The sequence below is a fragment of the Lichenostomus cassidix genome, unplaced genomic scaffold (assembly GCF_008360975.1).
Source record: "Lichenostomus cassidix isolate B80296 unplaced genomic scaffold, HeHo_3.0 HiC_scaffold_852, whole genome shotgun sequence".
Taxonomy (NCBI): domain Eukaryota; kingdom Metazoa; phylum Chordata; class Aves; order Passeriformes; family Meliphagidae; genus Lichenostomus; species Lichenostomus cassidix.
This window is the reverse complement of record NW_028148026.1, coordinates 625,548-635,725: the sequence shown is the minus strand read 5'-3', so window position 1 is coordinate 635,725 and position 10,178 is coordinate 625,548. Positions and strand designations below refer to the sequence as shown.

General features: G+C 56.6%; 2 protein-coding genes and 1 long non-coding RNA gene across 5 annotated transcripts in view; all 3 read right to left on the bottom strand.

Moving 5' to 3' along the window:
• Positions 1-6,533, bottom strand: part of LOC146420335 (Fc receptor-like A) — a 38,943-nt gene extending 32,410 nt beyond the window's left edge. Inside the window, exons 1-3 of one of the 2 annotated variants that reach the window (XM_085048397.1) lie at positions 6,485-6,533; positions 6,012-6,032; positions 5,693-5,923 (exon numbers count right to left, since the gene is read on the bottom strand). In XM_085048397.1, the coding sequence (XP_084904523.1) occupies positions 5,693-5,923; positions 6,012-6,032; positions 6,485-6,533 (301 nt within the window). Of the gene's footprint in view, positions 1-5,102; positions 5,364-5,692; positions 5,924-6,011; positions 6,033-6,484 lie in introns of those variants that run through there. The other variant, XR_014849188.1, reaches the window with a different exon arrangement.
• Positions 1-10,178, bottom strand: part of LOC146420334 (Fc receptor-like protein 3) — a 47,736-nt gene that overhangs the window by 31,011 nt on the left and 6,547 nt on the right. The gene's annotated exons all lie outside the window — the stretch shown is intronic.
• Positions 3,034-4,135, bottom strand: LOC146420336 (uncharacterized). The gene is made up of 4 exons (XR_014849201.1): positions 4,009-4,135; positions 3,608-3,629; positions 3,448-3,518; positions 3,034-3,364 (listed from the first exon to the last, which is right to left on the bottom strand). It is a non-coding gene; the product is annotated as an uncharacterized LOC146420336 (long non-coding RNA).

The window sequence follows — 10,178 nt, the reverse complement described above, 5'->3', positions numbered from 1 at the left end:
ACAGGCTGGGGACATGGTGCTTACAGGCTCAGGAAAAAGAGGGACTTGGTGGAACAAGGGATTCCCAGGAGTGGAGGCTGAGGGGATGTGGGCAACCAAGGATGGATGTCCAGGGAAATGGGAGTCCTAAGGAGGCAGGTCTGAGAGGAGGGGGACTCTGTGGTAATGGGGTTCCCCATGCTTGCGATCCCCTCCAGGGATTTGGAGTCATGGGATGCAGGTCCTAGGACGGGGAGCTCCTGGGACAATGTGAGGCCCATGGGATGACCCAGTTTTTGGTAGTGGGGGAGGGGCCACAAAGATAGCCCCTGTGAGAAGCTTCTGGAAGCTTTCACCATGTCCAACAGAGCCAGTCCCTGTCTGAAGATGATGGATGTGGCTAGCACAGGTCTTTCCCATGAGAATTCCTTTTGTGTTTTATAAATAAAGATAAGGTTTGGATGTTATTAAAAACAGTGTCCCAAGACTTGGACGGTGCAGACCTGGCCAATCAGGCCTAGGGGGAGGTTTCTGACTGACCAATCTGGGTGACCTTTGAAAACTCTATATATATGATGAAATCAAAACAATAAAGGCTTTTTCCTTCTTGCCACTGAGAACTGGATTCTTCTCTCTGCTAGCAGCTCAACAGCAACAGATGGACATGCCGCTGGCCAAGGCGGGGCCAATTAGAGATGTTGGTTATGATAGCATGATATGATAGCATGTTTAAGAAAAAATCAAAACAATGTGAGCATGCACTTCTTTTTAGCTAGAGGAGAAGGAGCTGAGAAGGTGTGAGGGAAAACAACATGGGGACACCAAGGTCAGTGGAGAAGGTGGGTAGGAGGTTCTCCAGGCACCAGAGCCAACGATCCTCTGCTGGCTGTGGTGAGACCATAGTGGAGCAGGCTGTCCCCCTGCAGCCCATGGGGTCCATGGGGATGCAGAGATTCACTTGCAGCCCATGGGAAGGTGACCCACACCGGAGCGGGTGGATGCCTGGAGGAGGCTGTGATCCAGTGGGAGACCCGATAGAGAGAGAGGCCTTGCTCCTGAGATGGAACAGCCTGGCCTTGCAGGTCTGTACCCCGTGGATGTGGGACACATGCTGCAGCAGTTTGGGAGGACTGACTACCTGTGGGAGGAGCTCATGTTGTGGCAGTTTTGGGCAGACTGCTGTGTGGGAACTGACAACTAATCTGCCTTTGCTCGCAGACATCGGCCGTGTTGCAAGCAGCCTCGTGAAAAATGGAAGCAAGAAGCCAAAATAAGATGAGGAAAACAGCTTGGAATGCAACATCTGCGAAAGGGAGTCCGTTGTTCACAGAATAGGTGTGCTAGGAGTAGCCCATCCGATGATGCTGTACAACAACAGGGTAGAACCAATAGCTTTATGACACAAATGTTAGAAAATAGTATAAAAGAGACTTTGTAGTAATAAACGATGCTTATGCCTTCCTTTCTACTTGGCCTGGAGCTGTGTCTTAGTGTGTCATTCCCGTCTCGAAGCAGCGACACTGCTGCTGTGAGATTTGGACTCACACTGGGGAGGTTCATGGAGAGCTGTCTCCCGTGGGAGGAACCCCACAGCAATGCAGAGGATGACTCCTCTCCCTGAGCAGCAGAAGAAGATTCTGGTAATGAACTGACCCAACCCCCACACCCTGTCCCTCTGTGCTGCTGGTGGGAAGGGTGAGCAGAGGAACGGTGTCTTTAAGCGCTTTATTTCACTTCTCATTATCCACTGTCTCTGCTGGTAATAAATCACTTTACAGCTTTACATTCAGCCTCTTTTGGTCCTCAGTGCATTTTCTCCTGGTTCCTTATCTCAACTCATGAGCCCTTTGTGTATTCAACTCTTTTCCCCCTCTGCTCTGCCCAGCTGCGGCAGGGGAGAGTGGAGAGAGCAGATGTGGTCGGTGCCTGCCATTTGGCAAGTGTTCAAACCCATGACAGGGTGCCAGGGGGGAGGATATAGGGCATGGGAGCCCCATGGCTGGATTCCCAGGGGAGTGTGTTCCCAGGGACAGGCAGTGGCTGCATGGGCACATGGGTCACAGCTCCTTCACTGGGTGCCTGAGATATTGGATGTGATCCGGGGTGCAGTGGGGCCCTCCTGAGGTGCTCATGGTTTGTGGGGGCATAAGAGGGGGGGGCAGGGGGCTCCAGCGCTGTGCCCCCAACTCTTCCAAGGGCTTTTTGAACTCTTTATTTCTGGTTTTCTCAATCTTTTTCTAAATTGTGCACCATGCCCAATACCTAGCTCTGTGAACCCCAGGAGCACCTGAGCAGAGAACATGTTGGGGGAACCCAGGGGAAGGGAAAAGGGGGACTGGGGCATGCAGGGAGGGGTGAGGAGGCTGTAGAGGATGGGGCTGTCCTGCTGTGCCCCCCAACACTTCCACTTTTCTGCAGAAGCAAAAAGAGGCCATTTGTGCTGTGAGTCAGATGGAGGGGCAGGTTCTGTCCTAGGGAGCACATCCAGGGGGTTCCTGTCCTGGGGCATCCCTGTTCTGGGGACAACATGTGCAGGAGGTGACATACCCTGGAGGAGAGTGACCTGTCATGGGAGATGGCAGTTCCGGGGGGTCCCTGTCCAAAGGGTGGCACATCCTGGGGACCCCGTCCATCCAAGTTTGGGGCCAAGACATGGCACAGCCCTACTGAAGAGGGATGGGATCGGTGCCCGTGGGGACAGAGCGGCAACATCGCAGGTCCCTCAGCCCCGGCCGGGTGTCACTGAGAGGGGACAAACAGCAAGTTGCAGCTCCTTCCCCTCTGCATGGACAGCTGCAAGGGAACCCAATTGATGCCATTTGATTCCGCCTGGGAATGCCCCAGGTGATCATTTTGTCACCCTCCCCAAGGGACCGAGAGAGCCCCAGAAATCCTGCAAATCCCACAAGGATCTGCTCAACAGCCTCACATCCTCCTCCCCGAGCTGAACAGACAGAGCAGAACAAGCAGAGCAGAACAAACTCCATTTCTTCCGTTTTAATCAAAAAGCTGAGGTTTGGGCCCAATAACAAAATAACTGGTCTTGTGCCCCCTGGCAATGGAAGGGGGAATGGGGAGCCCTAGGAGCCCTGGGAGCACTGGAACAGGGAGCTCTGGTGGCCCTGGGCAGTCCCCCATGGGAACCACCCCACTCGGGGCCACTACCCCAGGCAGGGTGGGCAGCAATGGGAGCCGGCGGGGGGGGTTACACACACGGGGGATGCCCACGGACAAGGATCTCCAGTGTCCCCAGTGCCCCCAGTGTCCCCAGTGCTTCCCAGTGTCACAGAACATTCCCGTAGATGTCATTGGGGTCCTACTTTCGCCCGTGGGGTCCCCCGCAGTTCCGCATAAGTCACCTGGGGGGATGTGGTGCGGGGTGGCCCTGCGAGAGACACTGGTTGGGGCCACCCGTGGGGAGGTGACACCCATGGATGATGTGTCCCTGTCCCCAGTACCCGGACTCACCTCCTGCCCTCTCGGTGCTGATGACGTGGGTGTAAAGCACCTCTCCATCCTCCTTGGGGGCCGAGGGGATGCTGCGGGGATAACGGGGTGTCTGTGGGGCTGGGGGTTTTTTGTGGTGGAGTTAAAAAGGTGGGGGTCAAGACTGCAGCTTCCCACTCACGTGTCTTGGGGCTTCTTGGTGGCTGCAAAAGAAAGAGGAATGGGGTTGACAATGAGGTCCCTGTGGCCACTGAATCCTCCCAGGACCCCTGACTGCCCCCAGGACCCCTGAGCATCCATGATGACCCACGAAAACCCTGAACCACCCAATGCCCCTGAGTTCCTGAGCCCCCAGAGCCCCAAATCCGGCTGGGACTGGGAACCTCAAAACTGCCCCAGGACACTGACAGAACCCCCAACATCCCCGCACAATCCTCCAACACCTCCCCAAACCCTACAGGAGCGCAAGCCAAGGTCAATGGGGTCTCAGCACTCCCCAGGTCAGGGACTGTGAGCACAACTCCTTTCCCTCCCCCACTCTGGGGGACTTACCACCACTCCCCATCCCCCATTGTCACCCACCCATGCAGTGCCACCGGCGCCAGCCCACGATGACTGCCAGGACCAGGACCAGGAAAAGGAGGGACCCAACAATCCCAGTAGCCACTGAAGGAAACAGAGAAAGACACACTGGGATCACCCAGAATCCCAAGGGTCCTGAATCCCCACGGTGATCCCATGTGACCTCACCTGTGCCCCAGTGTCCCTGCGACGTCACCTCCAGGGCCAGCTCTGGGCTGGGTGCCCAGAACACACGGTGCTCATCCAGCTGGTTGGTGGCCTTGCATTGGTAGGTGCCAGAATGTCCCACACTGACGTCACCAAGCTCCAGGAGGGGACCCTGGGCCACCTCCTGCCCATCGTGCAGCCAGGTGAAGGTGACAGGTGCTGAGCCCACCTGCACCGAGCAGCGCAGGGTCACGGGGTCACCTGTGTGCACCTGGAGTGCTGGGGGGGCCAGGGGTGATGGTGGCATTGGCCACGGGCACTGCGGGGACAGAGACGGGGCTGAGGGTGGGGGAGGGGCTGGAACCCGGTGTGAGGAGGGGGATAGGTGGGAATGAGAGTGAGATGAGGGAGTCTTTGTTTGGTGGCACCTGGTGATAGAGGGTCCCCTTCATCCCTCATGTTGACCCAAATTGGTGGTGGCAATCACCCAGCGTGGGGTGCGGATGGTGATGTGATGGCTGGGATGATTGGGATGGGAGATGCTGTCAGTTGTGGGATCCCAACCCCCACACTCACTGCGCACAATGACTTATGGCCTCCATTATGCAGCGCACCTCGCAGCTGTAACTGCCCGAGTGGGAGACCCCCACGGCGGGCAGCAGGAGCTGCGGGGACCCCTGCGGGCCCCCCAGCAACTGCCCGTCCCGGTAGAAGAGGTGCAGGAGAGGGGCTCGGGGCCTCAGGGGGCTGGGGGTGCTAAGGCAGCTGAGATTGAGGGGGGACCCCTCGGTGGGCTCGGGGGGACCCTCCAGCTCCAGCACCGGCACCGAGAAGAGCTCTAGGAAGGAGGGGAGTAGGAGGGGACAGGGACCCTGGGCCTGCTGGAAAGGGGTGTACTAGTTTTGGGGTTTTGGGGGGATGGGAGTTATGGGGGTGCTCACCGTGCACTGTCACTGTCACTACTGCCGAAATCTCCCACTGCGGTGACAGCATGGTGCCAACCTGGGCCCTGCAGCGGTAGTGCCCGCCATGGTGCAGCTGCAGGGGGGACAGGGACAGCTCGGTCCCATGGAGGGGCTTCCCCAGTTCCTTCCCCTCATGGTAAAATAGCACCTGCATGAGCTGAGGGTCCCTCCTCACTCGGCAGCGCAGTGTCACCGTGTCCCCCTCCAGCAGCGCCTGCGCCGACACCTGCAGCACCAGCTCATCTGGTGGACAGGGGGTTCAGTCACACTGGGGAATTTGAGAGTGTCCAGGGGGTTCCCCACTGAGGACCACTGTAGGCTGCAGGGACTCCACAGTGGCCTCCATGGAATGGGGGGACACCAGGAGGGATCTCCATGGCACCAGGATGGAGCAAGGGGGTCCCATCCCACTGAGATGTACTAGGACAGTTTTCCACAGGTTGCACTGCGATGCACTGGGATGTCCCCATGTGCAGGGGACAGCTCTCTTGACATGAGGTGTGTGAGACCACCCACAGAGTGAAGCCCACCCAGAGGCCCTTGAAGGACACTGATCGCCATCCTCCCCTCACCATTTAAGACGCTCACGTGGTTGCTGAGCCCAGAGCCAGGTCTGTCACACTTGTAGGTGCCACTCTCAGTGACAAGGAGTCGCTCCCTTTCCTCCTTCCCCCAGCGCTGCCCATCCTTGTACCAGGTGGGGACATTGGATGCCCCCGAGCCCTGGCAGGTCAGTGTCACCCAGTCCCACACCACCGCTGGTGTCCAGGGGGGATCCACGAGGAGCTGGGTGGTTTGGGCACCTGTGGGTGACAGGGGACACCAGCCTGCCAGGGCCACTGTGGGACTGAGGACAGTGGGGTGGGGACATGGCATCCCTTGAGGACTCACCAGCGAGGCTGAGGGTCTGGGCTGGAAGGGAGAAGGGAGAGGGGCTGGGTGGGGGTTGCCCTGCAGGGACAGCAGCACCCCGTGGGGACCCCTGTGTGGCATGGATGTCTCAGGGACTCTGTGACCACCCATGGCTGAGGCAGCATGTGGGGACACTGTGGACACCCTGGGCATGGAGACTCCATGGCCACCCCATGCTGGCACAGGTCACTCCCAGCTCCACAGCCCCTGTCCCCATGGCCACATCCCAATGGTTCTTCTCCCCTTTTCCCCCATCCCTGCCAGCATATCCTTGTCCCCACAGCCCTGTCCCCCAATGCCTGTCCCTGCATGACCGTGGTCCACCCCCATGGAGTGTCTCTGCTGGCATTGGGGAACTCAGGGGACCCCGCAGTCCCCCTGTGCCTCCTCCCCACTGCTCTCTGCCTCACCAGGCCCATCCCAGGTTTCAGGTCCATACCCAGGGCACTCACCCCACAGGAGCAGTGCCAACTTTCTGGCCATCATGATGTCCCCAGCCATCCAGGCTGGCTCTAACACACTGCCAGGGCATCCGGTCCCCTGGGTGGTGGCTCTTCGTCGAAGGGGAAGGAAGTGAAATCACTCCTCATCCCCACCAGTTGGCACATGGTGGGGGCAGGGTGCAGACAGGCTGACCACAAGCTGGAGACAGGATGGGGGCAGGCTGGGGACATGGTGGACATGGGGGTCCCACGAGTGGGGGTCTCAGTGGGTGTGGGGAGGAAAAGATCAGGTTCCCAGGGCAATGGGGGTTCCCAGGGATGGGCAGTGGCTGGGTTGTCATGTGGGTCACAGCTCCTTGACTGGCTGCCTCAGATGTTGGGGTGACCCAGGGACCAGCACAGCCCCCTCTGGCTCCTCATGGCCTGGGGGTAACGCCAGGTGGATTCCAAGGGTCTCTGGCTCTGTGCCCCCTCCCCCACCCAGGGGCTTTTTCTTCTCTTTATTTCCATTTCCTTCCTTATTTTCCTCACTTTTGCACACCTCCCTCTCCCCAGCCCCCAGTTTCTGGCTCAGCTATCCCTGCTGAGGTCATGGGTGAGGGGAACCCCAGAGAGGGGAAAAGGGGTGTGGAGGTGCAGGGAGGGTTGGGGGAGCTGTGCGGGATGGGAGTGTCCAGCTGTGCCCCCCAACATTTTGCCTTTCCTGCAGCAGAAGGAAGAGGCTGTTTGTGCTCAGAGTTACATGGGGGGGAGTTTTTCTGTCCTGGGGGGCACATGCAGTGGTTCCTCTCCTGGGGGGATCCTGTCCCAGGGGCAACACATCCCGGCTAGGGGGTCCTGTCCTGGGGCATGGTGGCTCTGGGAGTGTCCAGACTTCTCCATTCTTGTTCCAGACTTCTCCATTCTTGCTCATCCCCTGGAGGATCTGAGCTGGGAAGAGCAGCTTGGGAATGCAGCCCCAGGCAGGAAGGAGTTCCCAAACTCCTCCTCCTTGCAGCCAGTGCCCATCCAAGTGTGGGGCTCAGCCATGGCACAGCCCCACTGCCCAGGGATGGGCATTGGCCAGCCCTGCTCTGGCCAGCCCCAGGGGCAGCCAGCACCTGAGGCTCCCACCTGCCCCCTTGGCCGCCTTTGATTCTCACAGCTTTAGAGCTGCTCAAAGGTGAGAATTGTGTGGGGGAAAAAGGCCTGGCTGTGGTTTGCTCAGCCCTGCAAGAAGCACAAAAACCAACTGGAGCCCAAACAGTGGCTCTCCATGATTCAAAGGAATCTCCTCCACAGTAAGGCACTGTAAAGTAAAGCACACCTTTATTGGCTCAGCTGGGGGGAGCATGCAGGTGTTAACACCTCCATGTGCATGTCTGCCATGTTCGCCTTGCAAAGGTTATTTATATGTTTAGAAATTCAGCATCTGCCCTAGTTTTGTTCATTTATCTAAAGGTACAGTCTTAAGTTCTTACATAACTTGTCATTTCCTTTTTTAGGATTACAAACATGTCATGCTATACATTCATTCCACACTTATTTTGCTAATACTTACACTTAATTTTACTATTGCACACTTTGTTGATATATTATTTGTACTTCATCTATAATTGTGTATTGATTATGTTTCTATTCTCTATTACATATAAAAATTGCATTTTTCTACTGTTTTCATGACAACTCTCATTTCTCATTAAAAGTAGCTTCCTTCTACAGCATTTTGCTTCTGCCTTATGTCTTAGCCCACAGGAGGCTAAGTCTTTGTCTTGCAAAACAAGTGGTTAGTCAGATGCAATAGCTCACATTCCTCTCTTATCAGCTTAGCCCCTTCTAGGCCAAGGCCCTTCTGACTTAGGAAAGTAGATTTTTTCTTTGCAGAAGCAGTTGTGGTTAAGCATAGCAGCTAGGGCTTCCCTTTTATCAATCTGTACTTTATACTAAGGTGCAGGTATGTTGAGGTGCTTTAGTTAAAGGAGTTCTGTACTTCATGAGGGCCTTTGATGGTTTTCAGAGCAGGGCTGGGTGGAAACCAGCCCTGCAGGGGCAGCTGGGAGGGAACCAGTCTGGAAATGCAGCAATTGATCATTTTGTCTCTCTGGCCAAGGGACTGAGAGAGCCCCAGAACTCCTGCAAAGACAACAACAATCTGCTCAACAGCCTGACCTGAAGACTCCTCCTTCCTGGCTCAAACCTGCAGCCCTTTGGAAGCTCCAATTAAAAATGTTTGGGTTCTGGCTGTGGCCACCAGATGTGAGGGTAAAGTGTGGAAATATCACGCAGTGGCTCTGCTCTGCAGCCGTGCTGGGGCTGTGGGGGTGACCCTGGCTGGATTCCAGGTGTGCCCAAAGCTGCTCATCCCTGCCCTCCTCACCTGCACAGGGCTCAGGGAATAGACAGGGCTTGGCCCCACCCCTCCCCCACCCGTTCCAGGACATTTCCCCTGTCCCCAGAGCTGTTGGGGGCATTGCCATGGTAACAGTCGGTCCCGACACATCAGGACAGTGGCTTCGACACGCTGTCACAGTTGGTCCTCACACCTTGTGACAGTCCAGGCGCTCACAGCATGATGGCGGCTGAGCCCCTTCCCAGTGCTCTGGGACCACCATTCTGCTCCCTCCTTCCCGCAGGCTCCACCCCAGGGTCTTTGCTCCCCGCTGTCCCAGGGTCTCCTCTCTGCCATTTCGTTCCCTCCACTTGATTTAGGGCACTAGAAGTTAGATAATGATTTACTAGGAGCTGCTTGCTAAAACAATATATCGCTTGCTTAACTGTTTCTGGGCTTGCCAAGCAGAAAGGAAGGATGCAAAAGGCATGCAGGACCATTGATAGGAGTTAAACTACTGTGACCAGATATCCTGCTTTCGGACCCTGGAACCAGCCTGAGTCAGCTCTGAGGTTTGGACTCGGACCAGAAACTTAAGGAGTATGTGCAAGGAGGAAGGGTGAAGAGTTCCACCTGAGGAATACTCCGTTCACTGCCTCCCAGAGACCCCCAAGATCCCTGCTCGCAATGATCAAGCGGCACTGCACAGGTGCAAACATATTTAAATTAACTTTAGACTCATTATAATATGAAGACAGGATAGATAATGAAGATGTATAGGGGCATTTTGTAACTTCACGCATATGTAACCTGTAACCTGATATAAACCTAGTGAAGTGCTGCTGGCAGGGTGCATGCTTTGGAGGGTTACCCCCATGCATTCCAGCTGGAGTAAAACATACCTACTTCACAGCTTTATGAGTTGTGGAGTCCATCTGTGCATCACACTCTCTGGGCTCCCCAGTGGGGGTCCTGTCCCTCCATCCCAGCCTCTCCCACCCAGTGCCCCCTGGCCCCTCCATCAGCCCCAGGGCTGGCACCCACAGAGGCTCCCTGTCCTGGAGGATGAGATGTTCCTTGGGTACCGCCAGCTGAGCATGGCTCGAGTCCTTCACGCCGACCTTGCCAACAGCACTTGGGCTCCAGCAGCCCCATCCTGATCCTTCGGGATGTCCTGAGCTCTCCTGGAGCACTGCCCTTTGTCAGGAACAAGCCCAGGACCACCCGAATCATCCCCAAAGCCTGGTCTTGGACTTCATGTGGGTTGTGCCTGAGCACTGAGGTGTTTCGGGAGCTCGATGGGTGTCCCTGCCCTGTCCCAAAATCTCAGGGCAGTAGGAATGGGAAGCGGTGCCCCCCATGGCCCAACCCTGTGTGCCTCACCTGAGCACCCTG